Source organism: Bos javanicus, chromosome 2 (assembly GCF_032452875.1).
Source record: "Bos javanicus breed banteng chromosome 2, ARS-OSU_banteng_1.0, whole genome shotgun sequence".
NCBI lineage: Eukaryota > Metazoa > Chordata > Mammalia > Artiodactyla > Bovidae > Bos > Bos javanicus.
The window spans coordinates 52,183,280-52,209,305 of record NC_083869.1 but is presented as its reverse complement, the minus strand read 5'-3'; the positions used below and the strand labels follow the sequence as shown (position 1 = coordinate 52,209,305).

The window sequence follows — 26,026 nt, the reverse complement described above, 5'->3', positions numbered from 1 at the left end:
ACATGCTCCCCCACACTGGTTCCCTTAAATAGTTGCAGTAGAAAATTGTTTTTTTCCCCTCAAGAAAGGAAAGAGAAAGTCCAACCGCTACGACAGTACTTTTCAGCTCTACTGAATGATCGTATCCTTTCTGGCTTCGAAACTTTTGTACCTAAAAATCGAGAGAGGCGCTGCATTTTTTCAGCTGAAACTGTCAAAACTTGGAGAAGGGGAACCTCGGAGGCAGGCAGGAGAGGAGGAGAATCCCGAAACTCGATGGAGGTTGGGAAGATGCTGTGCCTCGAGGATTAGTTTAAACAGGGGGCTATAAAAGATGTAACAGATGCAAACTGTAACACAAGGGCCATTAACCCTTTCTCTGCCGAGTACACTCGGTCCCCACGCCCCGCACCTATTGTCTCCTGTGCTAGAAGCTTTGCGGAAAACCTGGAAAGTGAGTATCAGTTTCCACACATTTGCTGAGAGGGGTAAGGGGTGGGGGTGGGGGGCAGAGAGAAGGGGAAGTAGATGATTTAGAAAGCACCTTGAATTTAACCTGGGCATAGTGGCAGCCTTTTAAGTTTGACATATTTTGTCATGTCTTGGCTCTCCTGTGGATTTGAAATTGTTGGGAAAAATCCTGAAATACAGATATGGACACACAAGTGTCTGGGATGAAACAGCTGGCCTGTCTGTATTCCTGCTGAGACTTACGCACGATTGCATATAAATACATGTTTAATAAAGTAAGCTGCTAGTTTTATGAGCATGTGTGTGTGAGGGACAGACAGGGCATTTGTGCTGTAAACTTTATCTTTGCCTGTTATTTCTAACTCTGGAGTTAGTAATCTTACCTTCATCATTATAGGGGGAGCATATAAAATATGTAAGTAGGTGGGAGACACACATATTCATGTTAACCGGGATCACCCTTGTTCCTGGGAACTCCTGCTATCTCGACTTTTCAGTGCCAAAGTATGGAATGGGATATTTGAGTGTATGTATCTTCTGCCTCTATATGACTTTGCCATTGGAAATACAATTTCAAAAGTTATCCTTAATTTAAAACCCTACCATCCTGACGGCAGTTTTCTTCCCAGCTGTAGTGAGGGCCCCCCCCCACTTTGGTAAACGACTCAAGTTCCATGAGGACTTTCACTTCTTTATTTATCATCACAGAAGTGAGGTGTTACTTCACATACACACACACACAAAGAATGAAATAAAGAAATGAAACTCGCTAAGCAGACAAAAACAGGCAACTTTCTACTTAGAAAACAGCCTTCTTCGGTGGGAAAGGTTGGACTGCCATATCAAAGAGAAAGACTTGCTCCCGAATTTGGTAGGTTTGTATCCGTCAAGTTTTGTAATTATTAACAGGTATTTGCCAAGTTTTAATTGCTGAATATAATGAATTGGAACTAGAGTGAAAATAAAGCAAAATCTCTCCCCTCGAAGAGTTTTTATTCCAACCATACAGTTCTCAATAAAACTTTTCCAAGGCTGGGTAGTAAAAGGCACCTTTGGTTACCTGAATGGACAGGTACGGGGCAAATTATTTGGGGGAGGAAAATAAGGGGAGAAAAAGAAGGAGAGAGACACAGGGAGTGCGAGAAAAACCGAAGAAGTCACTCTTGGGAAAAGCTTGCCATAAAGGAGCTAAACCCACCTGAAATTCCTACCCACAGACACTCCTTCTCACTTTAGACTCACATCCCCACTTAAAAGGAGAAAATCATAAAAGGAAGGTGGAGGGGGTGACCATGCCAAAAAGGAATAAAAAGAGAGAAAAGGGGGAAAAAAAAAAAACCTACCTGCGAAGTCTTGTTTGTAGTTTTGGCCAGAAATGGTGAGAAGAAAAAGCATGAAGAAGCCGCGAAGTGTGGGGGAGAAAAAGGTGGAAGCGAAGAAACAGCTCCCGGAGCAAACTGTACAAAACCTCGCCAAGAGTGTCTGGAGGCAGGACCGTTATTCCTGCGGAGCAGGTTAGAACTGATCTCTTTCGGCCACTCCAGGAAACACAAACCTGGGGACGGACTGACGTGTTACGCCTCTTCTAATGACATTTTTTTCTTTTTCTTTTCTGTAGGAGAGAGAGAGACCCTGAAACACGCGCCACCTATCTTTGTGGGGAGGGATAATTGAAGCGCCCTGAGCGTGAGCATCATGTGAAAACGTGATCGCCAAGTTTCTCTCTGGGAAAGGATCTGGGATAGATTATACCTTGAAGTCTCCGCAAACGCTTTAGTGGAAGAAATGAAATTCCACCTCCCTCCCTTCCTCTCTCCCTCCCTCTCGCCTCCTTCCCTCCCTCCCTCTCTTCTCCACGCCCCCCCTCCCCCCCTACTCCCACCCCCCCGTCAAGCCTTTGGCATCATTATCCTCATCACTAAATCCTACAGAGTACAGGGCGGAAAACGGTGCACACCATTCACAGAACTGGAGAACTCTAAGGGGCGAAAGTTAAAGGGAAAGATCCCGGTTCCTCAATCCACATCGCCTCTTCTTATACAGATATCTCTAATAACCAGATTTGAGATGCACATTAAGTTGTGTGGATTTCTCAGCACGGTTTCTGGAACTAAATTTTTTGCCTTTTCTCGTATTATTATTATTATTATTATTTTCTTTCAAGATGCCAGAGCCAGAGGGGGAAAATTGCTGTATGTGAGCTGCATTTTAGGGCATGTGTGTTGGGGTGTGTGTATGTGATGAATTTCTGGATTGGATCCCAATACTAAAAAGTGGTTTGGCATTTTTAAAAAGGGTCTCTAAGTAAATTAACATAGAGCGCTCAGTTGACCGATCTCTGAATCTCTCTACATCTCAAGGAGACCTCACTACAAAGTGAGGGAGTGTGTGGAGGGAGGCAGGAGGAAAAGGAGAAAGGCCATAGAGGAATTTAGCAGGGAAGGAAGAGCACGATATTAAACGGCATGGGGTCTAAGTTTTGGAGTATATATTTTTTGATATTGCAATTAAAGTAAAATTAAAAAGAAAAGACTCCACCTTTGCTCTGAAGGGATTGGTTATGTAAATATGGAAGGGATTTCCTGGAGAATACAGCTTTCTACTGTATGGTTAATTAAATAATCACTCAAAAGCTTCCAACGTGACGCTTCTGTCGTAATCCAATCAGGTTACATAGGTCCTAAACAAGAAAGATATTTTCCACATCTGGAAGTCAGCAATTTAGCAAGTACTGCACATTATTAACCAATTCAGAGCCTACTTCCCAGGGGAATTTTTTTTGAAGTTTAAGTGTTCTTAACCAATGCTCTGCTGTTTTGTTAATCAAAAAGCTGGTTTACACTGCACATAATTGGAACTAATATAGAAGTAAATAAAGACAGCCAAATTTGAGGATGCTGAGCACAGGCATTTATCGGAAAAGGAAGAAATCTCTTAGCCTCCAGTGGTTCAGGCTCAATTTCTTCAAGAACTGTGAGGCTTTTTTTTTTTTTTTCCAAGAGTGAAAGTGCCTGAGAACCTCAGAGCACAAATAAACTTTCAGTCCCACAGTCTTTGGACTTCTCTGCAAAGGTAAAGGTGGAGGTGTCAAGAGGACTGAAGGATAGATAGCCTCATGCCATTTTTTTCCTGCTTTAATATTGTTAATATGTTACAGCCCCCTGTTTTCAGTCTGATGAAATCTGAAACAAATAACACCCTGATCCAACACTAGACTTTTACTCACATTAAGATAAACTGCTTTGAACTGTACTTTGAATGTGTGCCTAAAGCAAGACTTTGAATGCAAGAGTCACTGGCAATTGCACTCAAGAGGAGGGAAAAGCCACCACTTGGTTTGCCACATCCACACTCCCAGAGGTGCAGAGCTTTGTATTTTGTATGTTTATTGGGGAGGGGGCAATAGCCATCCAGCAAGACCACAACCAATACTTACTTTAGGATGTGAGGAAGTAAATTTTCACAGTTGATTACAGACTCACCTCTTTGCTACCTTAAGCATTTATTACAATGAGAATCATCTCCCCCACCCCACTCAGATAATTTACTTATAGAGGAGCATTGGAGATCACCAGCCTAAAATTTAATAATAAAAAAAGAAAATTAAAGATTTCCAGCATGGGCCAGGCACATTCTCAGTTTTATGCTTTACATTTCTTTAATATCCCTATCTCTATAAATATATGACTTATCAAGTTTCTCCTCCGAGATTTACTTCTATTATTAATATCCTTTTTTAAAATTCCCACTTTTTTATTTAAAAAAAAAATCGAGTCTAGCTTTCTCTAGAAGTTTGCTTTTCAGCGTTTCCTCTTCCATTTCCAGGATAAAGGTGTTCCTGGCATGGAGTAATTCCAGGTAAGACTCCACCTGAGGACCCCAGGTAGCCATTGGAGCTTACAGCCCAGACATACATACACTCGGTGGTAAACCTCAGGTCAAAGAATCCAATCAAACGGCTAACAAATCACTTGTCTTTATTATGTATATTAATGTCAGGTTACTTAAGATCTGACTTAAAAAAAGTATTTCCATTAAAAACAGCTAATCATCTGATTACTCTGGGTTCAGTAATTGTTCGAGTGGCAGGAGACAGCCCCAACACTTAGCACTGGTAGTTCCGACGTGCAAGTATTTGAATTGGAGTAAAAAAAGCAATCTTTCAGGTTCCCATCAAGGTGGATAGTTGGACGGTGGCACGCGAAGCGTCCCCACGAGGGGTGAGCGCGCCGGTGGGTTGCCCTCCTCCCCTGCCTGGCACGCCCCCGACACTCCCCTCCCTATTTGACCAAGAGAGTTCCCACAACAGCAGAGGCGGTGGGATCGGAGGAAGCCGGGATATAAATATGTTCCGAACACTCCCTTAGTCCGAAGGCCAGGTCGGGGACAATGGTGATCGTGGGATCAGCGGGATGCTGGAGCGCAGGACGCAGGGAAAAGTCGAGAGAGGACTAGGAGCTACTAGCTTTCGGCTCCTCACACAGCAAAGCAAGTCCTGCAGATGAATCGCTCCTTCCCCGGCTTTCTTCCCCATTAATAATCTATTTCGAGATTAGCGCAGACCAAGGGGATTAAAACAACAGATACATGCAAATGTGAAATACTATTGCAGTGGACATGGACGAGAGAAAAATAATTCTTTAGGGTTTCTTTGAGTAAAACAAACTGCCTCCCTCAGAATTCCCTCCATCCAGGCAGCTTGTGAAGATGCACTTTTGTTTTCCAATTCCCTCCAGCCAGGACCTGGTGCCTGTCCCCCCATTCACCTCTCAGTCTGTCAATTTCCTTAACTCTCACAGCCGCTCCCCTTTTCTCCCCTGCCCCCAGCTCCCCTCGTCGGCCCAGATGCCCGAAGAGATACAATGTTTCTGCCCCTGAACACATAGGCTGTAGCAGGAATTCGAATTTGGCCATAGCTAATGATTTTTTTTTTTAAAGCAAATTCTGTTTATTTTGTACCATGTGTTGAAAAAAAAAGGAACCTATTCTCTTTTTGAAACGGAATTGATCTTTCATCCAGAGGAATTATTTCGACCGTGCCGTTACACAGGAGGTGGGCAACTTTTAGAGTTGCAAGGAAAGGGTGATAAGGGGGACCCCTGCAATGAGGTGTGTTGAGGGGGTGGGGGGCGGCAGGGGTCCAAGCCAAGTCAAACGGTTTTCTCACGTGCGAACTCGCAATCCAATCCATTCGGAGTTGAGCCTAGGATAGGAGGGGAAAGTCTATTAAAAAAAAAAAAAAAATCAGGAGCATCCCTCTGAGAAGCCTTTTCAAACAAAATCAAAACAGGACCAGAGAATCTCAGACCGTCTCTAACATCCCTGCTGCGAGGCCCGCGGGCTCTGGAATCTCGCACGTCACCTGGCCCCAGCAGGGCGGCCAGCTGAGCGGTTCATTTTTATTTTTTTATTTTTTGAAGTTAAGGCTGAATCTCGGCTTCAGTGCTTTTTTTGCCAGCGTCTCCATTGACAGGAACCAGCAAACTTCAGGACTCAAATAAGCGTCTTAATTTATTGATGCAAAACAGGTCTGCTGGTCGCCCCCAGTTCTCCGCGCTCTCGGTCCCCCACACCCCCAGCTTCGGTCCCTTCATTTGATCTCAGGGTAAGGCCCCCGCAGTACAGGCGGAGGAGCACGTGGGAGGGGGGGTTCGGCCCCCGCCCGCCCAGGAACCCCGCGACCCCCGCCCCGCGGCCGGGTCAGCTGACCTGGCTCGCTGGCCGGCTCCCCGCCCGCCGCCTTGTTTCCGGTCCCCGGGGTCCGCTAGCTGCGCACGGAGCGGGAGCGGCCGCGGCCGGGAGGTGATGCTGGGGGCTGATTACCATGAGAAAGGCTGTGCCTGGAAAAGCCTCCTCCACGCGACTGTCAATCTCTCTAAGGGGTGGGAGGGGGGACGGAAAGGGCCCTGTAGGAGTCACCAGAAAACTTGGAGTAAGTTGGATGCGACGCAGGCCCGAGGAGGTGGCTTTCGCCTCAACTTGGAAGGCTGTGGCGTTAAGGGCGCGGACGCCAGCAGCCTCGCCTGGGAATTGAAAAACCCCTAGTCCTTTCTTCCCTTCTTTCCTCCCTCTTGCCATCCTTTCAGCCCTCCCTGCCCTTTATCCTTGTTTTCTTGAAATTCTTTCCCAATTGCATTTCCTACATTATCCTTTCTATCTCCCTTTTGCAATCCCTTGTTTTGTTTCTTAAGATCTCCTCTCTCGCTCTGATTCTTTTCTGCCTCCTTTATGTGTCCAGATTTATCATTTCGTTTTGAAAACACAGTGTTTCATATGTAATTAATCTACCAGCAGGAGGTCAGGGACACCCTGACTAAAATAACTCCCTGGGTCATCACAGAACAAGTTCCCCAGGTGTCAGTGAAAAGTAAAATAATATTAGTAATAAAATAAATATAAATCTATATCTTGGTAATCATAATGGTTCCTTATCCTAAATTACCATATCAGCTCAAATTGACTTCTTTTTTTCTTAAAAGATAGAATCTTCCTGGAAGAAAAATGAATAATACTTGATATAGGGCAATTCTTTAGCTTTAAAGCAATGTGAAAAAAATTTCTCATTTATAGTGATATTTTAGCAGTGCTTAACAGACTTTAGAAATTACAATAGGTAATTTAAAGAAACTTAAGCTGTGCTTTTTCTTTTAATGACTGTTTGGAAAGTGTAAAAAAATTCTAAAGCACCCCTGCCTTTCAGGAATATTGATCAGTTCAGAGAAAAACATCATGTCCTGTATTTTGTACAGGCTAAGCAAATTCACAACTTCAGTTGTTGAGTTGTTTCCTTGGCCAGTTGCCCTATTGCCTAGCAAGTGCGTGAACATGGAGTTGTGTCTGTCATGAATGTGGCTCTGGTTTTAGTTTTACTTATTTTTTTTCCCTGTCTTTCATTCATTTTGAGTATGTTGTTCTCCTATTAAAATTCAGTTTGCACTTGTTTGCAATTTGTTTACTTTGTTGGATTTTTAAAACTTGTTAGTAGTCAATTGAACATGTATATTAAACCCTTTTTAGGCCAACAAAAATAAAGATGCATTAGAAAGATGCCTTTTATGCTTCATAATTATTAATTGACATTTTATGATGAATAATTGATCATTTGAATAATTTTGGTATCTCTGATCTGAACACATATTTGCATATCTAATGCTTGATTTTAACTGTGTGTTTTTAAAAAAATTCATTCTCTCAGGACGAAGAAACAAAATAACATTTTAATGTAAAATTTCTCTTCAACACTTGTAAAAGTTTTTTTTATTGAGTTGTACTATTCTTTCTAGATATCCATAAAACTTCTTGACACTTTGTACATCATTAATGTAGCAATCATATACAAACATGTGACAGACTGCAATTAATTAGGAAAAACAATACCCTATGTAAAATCAAGTCACTCTCCTCCCCAAAGGAAGAGATGTGCACTAATTATGCACCATTTTTTCTTACTGGAATTTGGTTATTGAACTTTTTGGTTATGTCTATTTACACAAATCAAAAAGTAGAAATTGAGTGATAAATAATTCATATATGAATTTAAGATTTTTTTAATTTTTACTTAGTAACATATGGGTTGATTTGAAATTATTTTAAAATGATCAAGCAAGCCTATCCATGATATTTTTATACCCTGTGTCAATTGAAGTTCAAAGAAGCTATTTTGAGTACTAACCCTGCATGTTAACCTGTGTGATTACTGGCAAGCTACTAGAAATGTATATTCTTGTGGGTACACTAATAATGTCTGTCCTTCTGAGTTTTATTACGAATTAAAGTATTGTCTGAAATGTCACTATAGTGTAACTTTATTATCACAATGAAAAGATTGAAAAAATAACATGGAACATACAGATCAGTTAAGACAATTAATTTTGACTGGTAAAAACAACTATTTCCCTTTTAGTATCATTCGTCATTTTTCTGTTGAGAAATGAGTGCTGTGTTATTAAAGTGAAGAAATAAGATGAAAAGCATCATCGAATTTTTGGGTGGTTTACAGTTCTTTAGACCTCTTCAGAAAATGTAAAGCCACAGACATGAAGATAGTATTTTTTATTCTGTTGCTTAAGGAGTTAATTTATTGTGTTCAATATGATCATAATTTGTTTATAAATATCAGATTTCTTTTAGTGAGAATGTATGAACTTGAAGTTTCTCATGTTCTTTAGTAACGTATTGTCTTTGACTGTAAGGGTTAAATATGTAGAAGCTCAGAAGCAGTCTTGAGTAAGACTTCTGAGAAAAAAAAGGGCAAACTTACAAATTTGGAGACCAGGAATTTGGCTGTCAGAGCACTGTTTGTCGTAAGATCATTCATAATGAACTGAGCATTTCCTTTTGGAATTGTAGTTATCCTGAGGTTTGTGCTAATTCTAAATACCTATAGTGGGGGAGAAAATCAGTTTACTAATGGAAAATGAAATTCATTAGTCTCTTAAACAAATAATAGACCAGATTTTCTTTTTGACGCATAAGCTGAAAAATCAATGTAAATGCTAAAGGGAAAAAACTACTGTGATATTTAATCCAATACTGACTTCTTGTTTTCCTTAAGATTCCACAAAACACTTAAAGGGTCCCTTAATTGTTTCCTTTCTCAAAGGATCCATTCCATGCTTCTTTCACATCAAAACTACCAAAAGGGCCATTTGGACATCAGCCTAGGGACTTAGAGTGACCAGTACCTTTTTCTTGTTTTCCTTTGGAAAGGAAAATGGGACCAGAAACTATTTGCACCTACAGATTGTTTAGTGACCTGGAAATAACTTCATGATGCTTTGTGATCTTCTTTAATAGTCCTTGTTCTATTGAAAGGTCAAATTAAAGTCTTTTTTGTTAGTTCTAATTTTGCACTGTTCTAAAAGTGTTTTTTTTCTTTTTGCAGTCATGTTTCAGGTACTTAAATACAACAACCTTACTCTGAAAAATTATTCTCTATGTGATAATCACAGCTATGAAATGATAATAGCCAAGAGAGGAACTTGCTTTCCTAGCCTACCCTTTTCTAGTTGTAGATGTGACCTAGGGGAAATTAGTGACTTTCTCTAGAATTCAAGTGTCTGATTCTTCATGGGCCTTTAAATCTGCCAGACTCATCCGTCTGGCAGACACCACAGACGGTGACATCCAATGTCTTCTCACCTTTAGCAGATGTCCTTCTGAGCCTCTTGTGTCCACCCATTCTGCATATTGCATTGTGACCTTTTCCAGACCTAATGACTTGCTTAGTGCTTGTTTTTCCATGTGTGGCTTATTTTGCCATTTGGATCTAACACCTAGGCTCATTTTTCCAGTTATAGTATTGGTGCAGGTAGAATGGTTTTTCTGGCTTTGTTGTCTCTGGTTTCCCAGACAAAGTATCTTTCCTATTTCTGTCTTCTCACCAGGACCCTTGAGTTAGGTATGCTCCTGTGAACAATTTCCTGCTAGTTTACACTGGTTCTAGGCCTGGCCCAAGCACAGGACAAGTTAGTGATGAGGAGACATCATGATACAAGTACATCTGGGAATTGTTTTTATTTCTTATGTAATTTTTAAATTGCTTGTTGACTGAGAACTGAATCTCAAAGATTCCTTGTATTCTTCTCAATTACAGTATATTGTAGTGGCAAAGATACAGGCTTTGAAATTAGATCAACTGGATTTGACTCCCTGCTTTGTGAGTACTAATTGTGTATTGAGGATGAGATATTAAGCCCCTGTGAACCTCATTTTTTAAATGAGCAGAAGAGGACTTAAATTTAAGCTGGCTGTGGTGGAAAAATATGACAATAAATGTACAGTGTCTGATACAGGGTAGGCATATCAATAAATAGAAATTCCCTCTCATGAATTATCTGAAAAATATATGAAGTTAAATTATAGAAAAACCAGAGTGAATGTAGCATATATTTTGGGTGATACTTATTTCATAATTTTAAATGATTTTATTGCCATTTATTTATTTTAATTACTTTATGATTTTATTAGGAATTATTTAACTGGTTCCTGCATTTTATAGAAATCAGTGCTTACTGAGAACAATTGGAAAAGTAATGTGGAATTTCTCAACTTCTAGTGGAAAGGGTGGAGTGCTCATGATTCTAAGCATCATAGTTCTAACCTCTGAGATGAATAAATGTCCTTTACCATTTGATTATGCATTTCACACTTCTGTTTACAATTGTAAGAACAAATATTTTTTCCATGCAATTCTCCCTATATGATCTGACATGAGAGGAAGCCCTCTTGCAGCTTTGTGTGGCCAAGAAATGTCAAAGATCACTCATTCAAGGTAAAAAGAAGCTCTTAGCACTGTTCAAGGCTCTGTACTCACTCTTAATGCAGACTTCTCAAGTTTGAAGGAACTAGGAATGGAGTAGAAGGGAAGGAATAGTATTGAGAAAGTTTGCATCCAGTATCTTCTTCCCACCCCCTAGCTGAGTGCCGAAACATCTGCTTAAAAAAGGAAAAAAAGAAGTAAGAATACATATATATATGTATGTATGTATATGTATCTAAAGACATTGCTTCACTCTGCTGCCTGCAAATTCAGGAGTAGGGTTGTGTCAGCAGGCCCTGGCAGGATCTATTGTGTATGTGACTTTTCTACCCTATGCCCTAGAAAGGAGAGTGTCAGGGGAGGACCGGGCTATGGACACAGGGAGCATATTGTTCCAATGGTTCTGCTACAGTGCAAAGCAGGATTCTTTTTTTTCCTCTTTGGAACTAACTTTGCAACACAGGCAAAAAAAAATCTATTCCTATTAGGTTTTTCCTTGGCCATTGTGGAACCATAAGTATGGCTCCTGTGGCAAGGGGATAATTTTTCTGGACTGAGGGAAGCTGGATTACCTATTGTTCTTGGCACATGGCTAGCACCCTTCTAGACATGAGGGACAGAACTAAGCTGAAAGTTCACAGAAAAGACTATGCCTTTTAAAACAAGGACAGAAAGTTAAAACCTCGTTCTTCTAAAGTTTAGTTGATGTATCTGCTGTGCATTTGAAATTTCATTAAGAAAAAATCGGCATGATCCTGAGTTATATTACTTCCCTGGTGGCTCAGACGGTAAAGCGTCTGCCTAGAAGGAAATGGCAACCCACTCCAATAGTCTTGCCTGGAAAAATCCCATGGACGGAGAAGCGTGGTAGGCTACAGTCCATGGGGTTGCAAAGAGTCGGACACGACTGAGCCACTTCACTTTCACTTTCACCATCATTTAGCCTGTGTATGAGATATTGAAAAATTATTTACAATAATTTGCTATAGTGCATTCTGTAGAGATGATCTCTACTGAAGTTTTGCTTCTGTTGGTAAGGATTCTTGTGTAATTGTGTAGTTCAAGGCTAGGTGAAATATGCTTGCAAATGTCATTTGAAATCACATGGACTTTGAATGTGGGGGCAAAGTAATACCTTTTTTTTTTTTTTTTTACAATATTAAAGCAAAGTACTGTCATTTGGAAATTTTTAAACCATTGCTTCATTTGGGATCTCTAAATAGTAATTTATTTGACAAAGTAAGGTGATCTCTCACCAATGTATCTTTCCCAATCCCCTGGAATAGTGCCTATTATATAGGAAATATTTGTTGCTGCTTGTGCCATTCATTAAGAAGCTTTAAGGGATGTAAACTGATCTCCCTGGTGGCTCAGCAGTAATGAATCTGACTGCAATACAGGAGATGCACGATACTCAAGATCGATACCTGGGTTGGGAAGATCCCCTGGAGCAGGGCATGGCAACCCACTCCAATATTCTTGTCTGGAGAATCCCATGGACAGAGAAGCCTGACGGGTTATAGTCCGTAGGGTCACAAAGAGTCGACAGGACTGAGCAAGCACGCACAAGCTGATCTACTTTACACTTTTAAGAACTGAGATAAAAATGAGGGTTGTGGGAATTCCCTGACAGTCCAGTAGTTAGTACTCTGAGCTTTCACTGCTGAGGGCAAGGTTTCAGTCCCTCGTCAGGGAACTAAGATCCTCTAAGTCAAAATGCGTGGCTTAAAAGAAAAGAGGATGGGTGAGCCTCGTATGGAACGCTTAGACACACGCAACCTCCTTTCGTCAAATTATGTACCATATTACATTATATTAATGTAACACAAACTGTTTTATTCCCTTTCTTGTGCATCAGTTTACACATTCTGAAAAAAAAAATGAAGGAATGAATGTATAATTGTGTGTATATATTTGTCTTTCTCTTTAAATGGCTCTGATGAATCTTTTCATGATTTATTTCTAAGTAAATATATTAAAGCTTATTTTTAAGTAAATATATTAAAGCTTAATAAGAGGTTTTCTCAGAAAAGGGAAAGAAATAATAAAGAGAAAATGAAGTAAACTGGTTAAAGTATGGTTTGCTTCAGAAGGTAAGTGTGTAATGGTAATTTAAGATAAATGATCAAATCACCTTGTAATATCACACAGCAGGTAAATAGAGAAAACAGAGAAGATGGGGAGTTTTGTTTCTCCTTTATTTTTCCACTCAGTGTGGCTTGTGGGATCTAGTTCCCCTGACCAGAAATTGGAGTCAGGCCCTCAGCAGTGAAAGGGTAGAGTCCTAACCACTGGGCCACCAGGGAATTCCCTCTTCTTCCTTAAATGGACAGGCTCCATCAGCCAGTGGGAGCTTTTTCCTGCCAGCAGCTTCATTTTCATGTAGACCGGTAACTGGTTGCCCAAAGATATTGAGGCAAAGTATTAAGTCCTGTTTATAATACTTTCTCCCTTCCCTTCTCTGTTCTTTTTTCTGCTTCAAATCCTATTTCTTACTCAGGGCCCTCACTGCTTCATATCTTTATTTCAATGCGTTTTATTCAGAAAAAAAGTCTATCTTTTAAAGATAGACTTCTTCATAACCTTCAACATTCATCAGTTCAGTTCAGTCCCTCAGTTGTGTCCGACTCTTTTTGACCCCACTCCCTGTCCATCACCAATTCCCAGAGCCTACTCAAACTCATGTCCATCGTGTCAGTGATGCCATTCAACAATCTCATACTCTGTCATCCCTTTCTCCTCCCTCCTTCAATCTTTCCCAGCATCAGGGTCTTTTCCAATGAGTCAGTTCTTCGCATCAGATGGCCAAAGTATTGGAGCTTCGGCTTCAGCATCAATCCTTGCAATGAATATTCAGGACTGATTTCCTTTGGGATGGACTGGTTGGATCTCCTTGCTGTCCAAGGGACTCTCAAGAGTCTTCTCCAACACCACCGTTCAAAAGCATCAATTCTTCAGTGCTCAGCTTTCTTTATAGTGCAACTCTCACATCCATACATGACCACTGGAAAAACCATAGCTTTGACTAGACGGACTTTTGTTGGTAAAGTAATGTCTCTACTTTTTAATATGCTATCTAAGTTGGTCATAGCTTTTCTTCCAAGGAGCAAGTGTCTTTTAATTTCATGGCTGCAGTCAACATCTGCAGTGTCAACAGGCATAGGTATTAAATAATAAGATATGACCTTACGTTTTGATATTTCCACTGTGCTGCAGAAAATTTCCTGCTGGAAACAGAATGTTTATGTGAAATGTGTTATGAGGAAGGACAGTTCAATACTATTGCTGTCTGCTCATTGCCTAGCATAGAGCCTGAAACATGAGATGCACTGAGCAATGAATGCCTGTTGGATGAATGAATGCATGCAAGCATGAATGCCGTATAAAAAAGCCAGACTTAAAACAACAGATGCCATTTGTTCTGCATGGCAAATAAGAATTAAAAGGCATTAATGTAGGTGCAAAAGTCACTGTGGTCACAAACAGGGTTTTGATACTGTTTTTGAGTTCTGACTGTAATATTTTACTTCCAAAATGAAATACCTAAATCATTTACCAAGCAATAGAGATATAACAGTCCCACAGTCACTCACTTGCAAAGGAAATTTTCAATACAAATAAAGTCATACATATTTATACTAGGGTAATTCAAAATAACTTCCTCACATAAGCACTGCTACGTTCAAATAAAATCTTGCCAACACTTCTGAGTGCATTGCTTTAAAAAAATGCTCCCTGTAGCGTCCGAACTATTTAAAAATCTTGCCAGCTTCTTCAACATACATCAGTTATCTCTTTTCAAATCACTGACAAGAATTTAAAAACTGCTTCATCAGAACAACTGTTACCCTTTCTCATACTCTAGTGAGAACCTGATCTTCTAAAAAGGACCACATTTACAGCTTCTTTTGAAATTTTGAACCATTTGGCTATGTTTTTGCTACATTTTCTTTTCCTGATTTAATTACTGGGGACATTTGCATGAAAACAGGAGGATAGTGACATAAGATTTGTGTCTTATGAGTTCATTTGTTTCTGATGCTTATTCTCCACCTGAGATCAGTATCTGTTTTATTACAACTGAAAAGCCAGGGGCTAGATTGGAAAAGATGAAGACGTTGCTGGAAATGAACTGAAGTTCAGAAATAGGGACTTGGGAGCTAAGGGATTGGTGGGTTATACAATAATTGATTTTCTTCTATTTTTTTTTTTTTTTAACCATCAGTTAACATGTCAGTGACACGTGCTGTTCCATTGAAAAGATCAGAAAACTGGGGAACTGCACAGAACTGGTAGGTTGATACTTCCCTAAGAAAATGCCCTGGCAGTCATAGGGGTTGAGAGGCATCACAGAAAACAGTGAAGGAGCTGAGACTAGGTCATGTGTGAACTCTAGAGAGGGCCACTGAAAGTTGTGAAGGTAGTAAAGCAAAATGCCCCACTTCTTTCCTATAGCTTTGGATAAAATTGAGAATCTAAGAAGCTGGGTTATGTTAATCCTGCCTGTCCCCAGGGTTTGAGTACCCTAGTGTGAGAAGCACAGTGCATGCGTGCATGCATGCAAAGTCACTTCAGTCGTGTCTGATTCTGTGCAACCCCATGGACTGTAGCCTGCCAGGCTCCTCTGTCCATGGGATTCTCCAGGCAAGAATACTGGCGTGGGTTGCTGTGTCCTCCTCCAGGGGATCTTCCTGACCCAGGGATTGAACCCATGTCTCCTGGTCATTCCTTTATGTCTTCTTTCAACTGGAATAAGACCTCCATCAGGTCAGGGACACTATCATTTTTGACTTAATACTCCGTGATGGGTTGAATGTTGTGTCCCCCCCAAATTAATCTGTTAAAGTCTTAACTCAAAGTGTGATGGTAATTGGAAGGGGGACCTTTGGGAGGAAACTAGGTTTAGATGAGGTCATGAGGGTGGAGTACCCATGATAAGATTAGTATTCTTAAAAGAAGAGGAATACAGAGGTCATGCTCTCTCCTTGGGTACACTGAGGAAGGGTTATATGAGCACTCAGCAAGAAGGTGGCTGTTCACAAGCCAGGAAGCCAGTTTCCACCAGGTACTGAATCTGCTGGCACCTTGATCTCAGACTTCTCAGCTTTCAAAATAAAAGCTATTGTCCAAGCCACCCAGTCTAGGGCATTTTGTTATAACAGCCTCAGCTAAGTATCCCCAACTGTTATTATCTGGCATATAGAGGACACTGAGAAATACTTTTTAAACTGAATATGAATGTCATGGTACAAGCTAATTTTTATTACTGGCCAAAGAACTCCAAGCACATGCATATTCTACTGATAATATGTTTAGCCACAAGAAGGTCTTCTGTGCTTCATATTGCTGCTGCTGCTGCTGCTGAGTTGCTTCAGTTGTGTCCGACTCTGTGCGACCCCATAGATGGCAGCCCACCAGGCTCCCCTGTCCCTGGGATTCTCCAGGCAAGAACACTGGAGTGGGTTGCCATTTCCTTCTCCAATGCATGAAAGTGAAAAGTGAAAGGGAAGTCGCTCAGTCGTGTCCGACTCTGCGACCTCATGGACTGCAGCCCACCAGGCTCCTCCGTCCATGGGATTTTCCAGGCAAGAGTGCTGGAGTGGGGTGCCATTGCCTTCTCCGTGCTTCATATTAAGGGAGACCAAAAAGTTGGAAATGACTCATTGCATTTTTTAATAACTTGCATTTAATTGAAATATGCACTAGCAAAAATATTAAAATAACAAGATATTTCCCATGTAAACATTTTCAAATTTCAAAGTTTTTACATATGCACTATTTCATTTGATTCTTTCAAGGTGGGCAAATATTTTTATGTCTCCAGTTTGGAAAAGCAGGAAATCAAGAGTTTGATGGTGTAAGGCAAAATAATCAAACTTATTTTGGAAGTCCTAAGTATGTTTCAGATATAGAAACATCTTTGGAAACTGACAAAGGGCAAATCTTGTTATTCTTATGTGACAGATGAGGAAATAGGGTGTTGAAAAGACTGGCTCAGAGTCACACAGTGAAAGTGAAATTTGCTCAGTCGTGTCTGACTCTTTGCAACTCCATGGACTGTATAGTCCCTGGAATTCTCCAGGCAAGAATACTGGAGTGGGTAGCCTTTTCCTTCTCCAGGGGATCTTCCCAGCCCAGGGATTGACCCAGGTCTTCTGCATTGCAGGCGGATTCTTTACAAGCTGAACCACAAGGGAAGCCCGAGAATACTGGAGTGGGTAGCCTATCCCTTGTCCAGCAGATCTTTCCGACCCAGGAATTGAACCGGGGTCTCCTGCATTGCAGGTGGATTCTTTACCAACTGAGATATGAGGGGAGTCACACAGGACAACTGTCAAAGTAGAAATTGAACTCAGTGTTCTCTGGCTCAGTTTGGTCCCAATACATACATGTATATATCAGACGGTAAAGAATCTGCCTGCAGTGCAGGAAAACTGGGTTTGATCTCTGAGTCGGGAAGATCCCCTGGAGAAGGCAATTGCTACCCGGTCCAGGATTCTTGCTTAGAAAATTCCACGGACAGAGGAGCCTGGCCGGCTCCATGGGGTCACAACAATTCAGACACGACTGAGTGACTAACACTAACATTTTTACATACATATATGTAGACATGTGCTTCCCATGTGGCGCTAGAGGTAAAGAATCTGCTTGCCAATGCAGGAGACAGAAGAGAAGCGAGTTCAGTTCCTGGGTCGGGAAGATCCCCTGCAGGAGGGCATGGTAGCCCACTCCAGTATTCTTGCCTGGAGAATCCCATGGACAATGGAACCTGGTGGGCTACAGTCAGAAGGGTCGCAAAGAGTCAGACATGACTGAAGTGACTTAGCACACAGGCATATGTAGGTGTATTAGAAAGGAAGCCTTGGTTTTTACAGAGTGTTCTGAAGAAATTTTTCCCCCTCTTTTCCATAACTGGTCTGTTATTTGTCTTTAGCTCATTAAGAGACCAAATCATAAACAGAGTCATTCAAGAGAGTAGTTTGGAAGTGAAATTGGAAAATTAATTGGGTTTATTTGGGATAGGAGAGTAAGGGTAGCACAAATCATATAGAGACTGAACATTTAAAAAATAGTTTGCTCCTTTTGCCACAAGTCATAAAATTCTTAATATTAAGTAAACATAACGAAATTATCTGAATATATGTTCCCTACAATTTTCCAGAATTTTTTTCTGACAAATGTGAGTTCCAAGTATATTTCTTAGAGTTCTTTTGCTTCCAGTAAGAGGCTGTCTTTCACTTCTCTTCACTCAGGATTTCATAAAGCAAATTTAGCAGATACTCTTTTTGAACAGAGAATTCACAGAAGTTAAACTGGTAGATAAAAACATATTAGTTGATATATTTGTGCTTTATAATATAATGTAGGTATGAAATAATGTAATGTCTGTCTAATGCATCAGTATTATCAGCCAACTAATACATTCAAACATGTGATGGAGCCCCTCATTTCCTAAGCTAATGGATTGCTTGAAAATTACATACATGTATCATATGTGTATTCATTGCAAGTTTCTTATTAATTCCTACTATGTGCTGGGCACCATGCTAGAAACAAGGATACAACAGTGAGCAAGAAAAACCTAATTCTTGCAGGCTGGCGGGGAGGACAGGATGTATGTGATGAATGCTATTGGGAGTATAGAAGGCAGGCCCATCTAGCCAAATGATAGCTACAGAATAAAGTGAAGGCGAGAGTAGATCTTCCTAATGCACAAAAGGTCAGGTCTTCAAAATCCATCAGCCACCACTGAAATTAGTTTAAATCACCTGTAATATGTTTTAACCCTTCCAGGCTGTGCTGAAGACATCTTGGGACCTCAGAGCAGGCAGAGAAGGAGAAGAGAGGAATCCTAGAGTCAGAGCTTGGGGGGTGGGGGGGTGGCCAATGTCCCAAGGACAATAGCTGAAGGAGTTTGGTGTCCAAAACTCTCAAAAGACTGACCTCAGAATCAGGGCTTCATTCTGGTGAAGTGGTATCCTTTTTGCCAAGTATGAGGCAGTGTGTCTTCCATTCTTGGGTTCTGCTTTGGTTGTAATTGGACCCACATCTGACCTATGCTGGGTCTCGTGGTTAAGCTCTAGCCCCTGACAGGAGGACATTTGCAATGGCTAGACAGGTTATCAGGGGAGTGACCTCAAACTGGTGACCAGACCAGGACACTTGTTCTAGGAGAGAACCAAATACAAGAGCACATCAGAAGGAACCAGGGGCTGCTTCTTATGGGAGCTTAAGGGGCCTTAGGCGGCCTAGATTCTCTCTAGGGGTCAGGCTGCTCCTTATGGAAGCTTTATGGGGTTTTAGGGGGCCTAGATTCTCCCTAGGGGTCAGGCCCTATGCAATAGTCTCCCTCTGTCTTTCCTCATGGCACCCCACTCCAGTACTCTTGCCTGGAAAATCCCATGGACAGAGGAGCCTGGTGGGCTGCAATCCATGGGGTCGTGAAGAGTCGGACATAACTGAACGGTTTCACTTTCACTTTTCACTTTCATGCATTGGAGAAGGAAATGGCAACCCACTCCAGTGTTCTTGCCTGGAGAATCCCAGGGATGGGGGAGCCTGGTGGGCTGCCGTCTATGGGGTCGCACAGAGTTGGACACGACTGAAGCGACTTAGCAGCAGCAGCTCTTTCCTTAATGCTCTCTTTCTGCCACCACTGCCCCTCTCTCCATCAGCTATTTGTTTATATCCCAGTACTACCTGTTATGGGGGACTTCTCAGGTGGCTCAGTGGTAAAGAATCAGCCTGCTGATGCAGGAGATGCAGGAGACATGGATTTGATCCCTAAGTTGGGATGGCATCCTGGAGTAGGGAATGGCGACCAGCTCCAGTGTTCTTGCCTGGAGAATCCCATGGACAGTGGAGCCTGGTGAGCTACAGTCCATGGGGTTGCAAAGGGTCAGACATGGCTGAGCCTGCGCCCACGTACTACCTGTCGTTTTCAAATATTGACTAAGACTTCTGTTTGCAGCAACAACAGTTAATAGCTTTTGAATGTGGATTTGGCTTTTCTTAGAAGGATATTATTTTTAGTAATTGTCAATTGGCTAGAATATAGGTAAGGCTTTGGGTTTTTGCTTCAAAAATGTGATGCTCAAAGTTAAAAGAGTACAAACAGATAGCATCAATATTTTTGATTGATGTGTTGACTTTAGTGGTTGTACATTTTTTTACCTAAAAGAGAAAAAGGATAACAAAACTATAAAGAAATCTTTAATTAGTGAAGATATGAATTTGTTTCCTTAAGCATCTTTACTCTTGAGATAACTAAGTGGCACACACATATACTGTTACCAGGTAATGGATTAGGTCTTGAGAAATGGACCCAAATATACATGAGCTCATCATTGTTTATATTTTTGCTCAATTTTATTTAAAAAAAATCACATGTATACCTGTGGCGGATTCATTTTAATATTTGGCAAAACTAATACAATTATGTAAAGTTTAAAAGTAAAATAGAATTTTAAAAAATCACATTAAAGTTGAGCTTTATTTTCTATTTGAATATAAGTTCATTCTTTTACTTCTAACTTAACTACCTACCAACTTGGGCAAGGGATTTTGGGTTTAAATTCTTTAACTTCAAGTTTAATTTCTTTGGGCCTTAGTTTGTCAATACGTCTATAAATATCAGATAATACCACCAAGATAATAGGATAATGATTTAGAGCAAACAAGACTGTGAGGATCCAAATGCTTGTTAATTGCAAAGCGCTAATCAGGTGTTTGGTATTTATATTCAGATGCAAGTTATGCTCATGCCGTATACATTAAAATGTGAATGCATTCAAAACTCCACCAGTTCCTGAGGCAAGAAATGTGAAATGGCAATGACTAAAAGGGTCAGAGAAACTCTTGGCTTCTAACCAATCCTGTACAAAATCTTTCCTAACCACATATTTTAAAAGATGAGGAAAGATAAAGGAATGAAGAGAAACTGCCCTTTTCCCCTAACCCTTAAAGCATTTTTTCTTCCCAAGAAACTCTGTTATAAAAGCTTGAACCTAACTCAGTACTAAAGGTGGCCATTCAGAGAACTGTTTAGAATGTTGTATTAATGAAAGTGAGGTGCCATGAACATGTGCTCATATCAGACAGAGGTGGACATGATCAGAACAAGCTTGTTCACAAAGCCCTTCCCTCTCCTTGGCCATGAGTCACAAAAATCTCATGTCTGGATGTTAAATGAAATGCTTCCTTGAATCAAAGTTGAAACCTGTGTGTGTGTGTGTTTGTGTATTTAATATGTAAAGAAAGAATGAAATCAAGACATGAAACTCTTTCATTGACTCAAGTTTAGGGCCAAATTTTAATAACGCAGCTGTCTGGATGTGAGACACTAATAAGGAATTCCTGGATAGAAAAGGGCTGGTTGGCCCAATGGCCTGTCTCCTTCAAGTTTATTGCGACACACCTCTTCGTGTTGTCAGCATATCTTCTAACCCCTTTTGCCTACATAAACATGTCCAGCTGTCTCTTAAACTCATTTTTTCTTTATGTTTCACTTGGTGGACTTATTTGGTAATTTGCAGTATTTTCCATATGCTGGAGGATCCTTAGATGAAGTAGTCCTGCATTATCATGACTTCTTAATGAATTACATGAAATATTCAATAAAAAAATATTTCAGCAGAGAGCACTGGAAATTTGGAAGAAATCAACTGAGAAAGCAAACTTTACAATGCATTTAAAAAGAAACAACTGTTCTTTTGCTAATCTTCATTTTAATCTTCTTTAAAGATGTGAAGATGAAAGTGGAGAGTGATTAAGGTGGGCAAATATAAACACTCTTTTGCCGTATTAGTCTCATTAACAGATTTCTTAGCAAGAATGAAATGCTAAGCTCAAATGATGTAATAAAGAAAAGGGTCTGATGTTTTATTTTGGTTGAGTTAAAGCCATCTTCCAGATAATATTTTTATTTCCTTAATTATATCAATATTTCAGGCATAAATTTCACTTGAACTATTCAAAACATTGAATCAGTACTCTGAATCAGTGTAGAAATGATTTTACATTAAAACTTTTTCCCAAACCTTTCCAAATGCCTAAGGACCAATGAATTTGGGGCAAGTTTTTTTGGTTGACTGTGGGACCTTCTGATTGGAAAATACCCTTTGAAAACATCCTTTAAGATTTGATTGGAGGGAAAAGAAGTGGTAATAACTAGAGGGTGCTGAGGAGAATTAATGATTAATTAGTATATAGTATATAGTTTGGCTGAACATTTTACATTTAAATTTTTGGATGCCACTATTTTAAAATTATTTCAACATATGTGTGTTGATTTGATGTGTGTGTAGAGATTATACATCGATTTTAGTCTTTTGTTGGTAAACACATAAGGTAACCATCTTGGCCCCCTGATATTTTCTGGTTTTAGTCCTAAAATTCCCACTTTCCATGAAATCTCTCAGCACCAGGCAAACAGGTACTTCACAAATATATATATGAAGAAATAAAAATAATTTGCTTCCAAGGTTTGTGTAGCTTTTTGCTCTGCTTACTCTTCAGACTCTGGGAACTCAGTAAGCAAAGCGCTAAGCTGGCATTAAGGATTTTGCTCTCTTGTTAAAACAGGCTACACTCAGATGCTGACATCTTGGTGACTATGGTGAAAGACGGTCCATATGATTGTTTTTTAAAATTATTTCCAAGCTTGGAAAGCACAATGGCTTATTAAAATAAAAAAGCTGAAAAATATTTAAAAATCAAACCTATTTTCTTCCAAACTTTTCTCTTCCAAGTTCCTTGCAATCCAGACAATCCAGATGCAGATAACATCCTGCATCTAGCGTGTTGAGTGATCTCCAAAATCTCTGAAGCCTACGCCATGTCCTGTTGTCCAGATTAAGGTAGGAAAAAATGATCGGTGTTATTTTAATCTTGAGTGCCTCATAATTAGAAGAATTATGTAAGTATTGGTATTTTGTGTAAGTATGTCACTGATTTTAAATTTGTGGACAGTGACTTTTTGAACTTAAGGTGGTCTCAATAAAGAACATGCCTGAGTCTGTGTCTTAATGGTTTTTTAGCTTCAGCAAAGCCATTTACAGCATCCCCCTTCCTAATAAGCGCTCTGCCAAGCATTGTATAAAATAGCATTCTTCATGGTTAGATGATCCCATGGAAAGTGACCAAAAGATTTTAAATACAGAGGAATGTAACCAGCTACTCATTCAGAATTTCTCCCCTTTCACGTGTGTGCTGTGTCCCTGTAGTAGCAGCTGGTTGTATGCGCCTGCGTGTGTGTGTGCATGTGTAAACACACAGCATTTAGCTACAGAACATGTCACAGATTTCTTTCCTGGTCACCATGCTGCATGACTGATCCATTTCATATGATGTGTTTAGTATGGTTCATTGCCCACTGGTCTTATTATTTAACAATTTGCCTTAAATTGAATTTTCTATTTACAGGTGTAAATGGAAATTTTGGCTTCTAAGAATTTATTATTTACTGGCTAGCATGTTCTTGGTTGAATTAGCTCTGCCAATATTGGATTGTGTATACCTGGAATAAAGTTTGGGATGTTTAATTAGAATATCGTCATAACAGGAACTTATTATTTTTATGGCTAAGCTTGCACTACTGAGGCCAGATCAGTATCATTAGTCTAGGAGACATTTACCATAATCTTCTTCAGACTTTTTTTTTTTTTTAAGAAATGTGTATTTCTTGATGGATCGGCGGAAGTTAAATTAGCAGTAATGTGTATAAATTACTCAAAAGTTCAAAAAGCTTGAAACCTTTATCACCAGCTGTAACATTTTGTTGATAACTGGAAATTTCTTACTCTGATCTCTTTTGGCTTCCCACAGGCTCGGGGCATGAACACTTATTGACTGCAGGCTGTTTCCCAGGCTCTGACTATATGCTTTATCTATCTCCATTACACCCTCAAAGTATCTTGTGAGGAGGGCATGGTGTTTATTCCCATTTTACAGGAAATGGATGCTTAAGAGAGATCACAGACCTACCGCTACACACACCAGGTGAGTGAAGGATTCTCTCTGAAGCCTGCTTCTCAGGCCACTGCTATATTCTGGGTCGACTCTTCTTATTCTCCTTATTCAGTGTTATTCTCCTGCCACCTCCCCATGTCCCAGCTCCCTATCTGCATCTCAGTGCCTCACAACATGCCAGCATGCCAGCACTGTTCACAGCCCTGGGTTTTGGATGTATTGTTCCATTCTTACCTTCTCTGCCGGGCATGCTCTTAATTTGCTTATGGTTTTTTTTTTTTGTAATCAGTTCCAGCATTGGGATGGTCACTGACACTCTTCATATTGGATCTGGCAGTCTGTCCAAATTCCTAGGACAGTGCGTGTGTGTTTTACCATTTTAATTTTTAGCCTATCTCTTTCTAAAAGAGCCTTGAAAGTGAAGTCGCTCAGTCGTGTCCGACTCTCTGCGACCCCGTGGACTCCTCCGTCCATGGGGTTCTCCAGGCACCCGTACTTGAGATATAATTCACATATCATTTAACTGACCCATTTAAAGGCCACAATTCAATGGCTTTTAGTATATCCACAGAGATGTGCATCCATCACCACAGTCAACTATACAATATTTTCATCACCACAAAGAGAACCCTTGTACCCTTTACCTGTTATCCCTTTCCACTCCTGCTCCTCATCTCCTTCAGCCCTAATCAGTTTTCTGTCTCCTTGGATTTGCCTATTCTGGACATTTTATATAAATGAACTCACATCATATATGATCTTTGTCACTGGCTTTTTTCACATAACAAAGTTTTCATAGTTCACCCATGTTCTGGAATGTATGCATCAATACTTCCTTCCTTACTATAGCAGAATATTGTTCCATTGTATGGATGGACCACCTTTGACTTACTCATTCATCTATTGATGGACACTTGGATTGTTTCCACCTTTTGGTGACTGTGATTATTGCTGCTATGAATATTTATGTATGAGTTTTTGTTTGAAGAGCTATTTTCAGCTCTTTGGGGGAGATACCTAGGATGACATGCTACTGCTGCTGCTGCTAAGTCGCTTCAGTCATGTCGGACTCTGTGCGACCACATAAACGGCAGCCCACCAGGCTCCCCAGTCCCTAGGATTCTCCAGGCAAGAACACTGGAGTGGGTTGCCATTTCCTTCTCCAATGCATAAAAGTGAAAAGTGAAAGTGAAGTTACTCAGTCGTATCCGACTCTTAGTGACCCCATGGACTGCAGTCTACCAGGCTCCTCCACCCAAGGGAGTTTCCAGGCAAGAGTACTGGAGTGGGTTGCCATTGCCCTCTCCGAGGAGTGACATGGGTGGGTCTCAATTCTATGTTTCACTTTATGAGGAACCATCAAACTATTTTCCACAGCAGCTATATTATTTTATATTCCCATAAGCAATGCATAATGGTTCCAGTTTCTCCATATATCCTTGCCAACCACTTTTTATTTTCTGTTGGTGGTGTTGTTTGGTAGTAGTCATTCTAGTGGATAAGTGACCTAATTTTTAATATCCTTTTAAGACTTTTAAAGAAAGCTTTATGCTTTTCTCTTTTGTGCTCCTAAGCACTGGTTTACACCTTAAATTATGTGCCAGCACATCCTATAATCTCTTTCTCTGCCCTCTTACCTTCTTCTTGAAACCAGGTTGGGCAGTCTTATTTCTTGTGTATTCCAAGGGTTCAGTTATGCTTGTGAATGAATGAATAAAGGGATGAAGGGAGTTGTGGGGACAAGAAGTACTGGGAACTAACATTTATTTATGGTCACTGTCATTGTGCCAGGCATGGGGTAGAGCTAACCTATATTATCTCATTTAATTTTATAAGACTAATAAGAATTTTATGTTCTTCATTTTACAGAAGGAAAAATGAAACCAGAGGAACTACCTTGTCATTCAGCCATCAAACATAGAGCCTGGCTTCAAACTCAACTCTCACTCCAAAACGTGTGTTGATTTCAAAACAACATGTCACAATAGTGAAAAAGTAAGAGCCATCATCACTCTTATTACTGCCACTGTGACTGCCTCCACTCATTGATGCTTCCTGTGCCATACACTGTGATGGCTATTTTTGAGGTACTATCTAATTTAGTCATTGTTAAGAATCTAGTGAGTCAAACATTATTATTGTTTCAGACAAATAATCACTGAAAAGTTAAGTAATTTGTCCAAGAACCAACAGCTAACAAGTGATGACCTCAAAGCAGGGTCTAAGTGCAAAGTGTTTGTACTTCTATCAAGGTAGGGAAAATGCATTGGAGATGTGAAAGTTTACCTGGTTATCTGACAGAATGAGAAGTCTATGAGGAAACTGGGCAACCAGAATTCCCAATGA

At 40.3% G+C, this 26,026-nt stretch overlaps 2 protein-coding genes and 1 long non-coding RNA gene across 6 annotated transcripts in view; 1 reads left to right on the top strand and 2 right to left on the bottom strand.

Annotated features, from left to right (window-relative positions):
* Positions 1–1,878, bottom strand: part of ZEB2 (zinc finger E-box binding homeobox 2) — a 136,154-nt gene extending 134,276 nt beyond the window's left edge. For 2 of the 3 annotated variants that reach the window (XM_061438561.1, XM_061438601.1), the window contains exon 1: positions 1,794–1,878. The gene's annotated coding sequence lies outside the window, so the exon portion shown is untranslated. Of the gene's footprint in view, positions 1–151; positions 242–1,793 lie in introns of those variants that run through there. The other variant, XM_061438571.1, reaches the window with a different exon arrangement.
* A 354-nt stretch (positions 1,879–2,232) lies between these two features.
* On the bottom strand, positions 2,233–6,648 carry LOC133260340 (uncharacterized). 2 transcript variants are annotated; one of them, XM_061438603.1, is made up of 2 exons: positions 6,160–6,648; positions 2,233–5,653 (listed from the first exon to the last, which is right to left on the bottom strand). In XM_061438603.1, exons 1-2 carry the CDS (start codon positions 6,526–6,528, stop codon positions 5,399–5,401), a joined length of 624 nt encoding a protein of 207 aa, XP_061294587.1. In that variant the 5' UTR covers positions 6,529–6,648; the 3' UTR covers positions 2,233–5,398. The 2 variants fall into 2 exon arrangements, with proteins under 2 accessions (XP_061294587.1, XP_061294590.1); XM_061438606.1 differs by having other exon boundaries at positions 6,274–6,648.
* Positions 6,649–22,300: 15,652 nt separating this feature from the next.
* LOC133235594 (uncharacterized) lies at positions 22,301–25,795 on the top strand. The gene is made up of 3 exons (XR_009732600.1): positions 22,301–22,569; positions 23,537–23,710; positions 25,550–25,795. It is a non-coding gene; the product is annotated as an uncharacterized LOC133235594 (long non-coding RNA).
* The last annotated feature ends 231 nt before the right edge of the window (positions 25,796–26,026 follow it).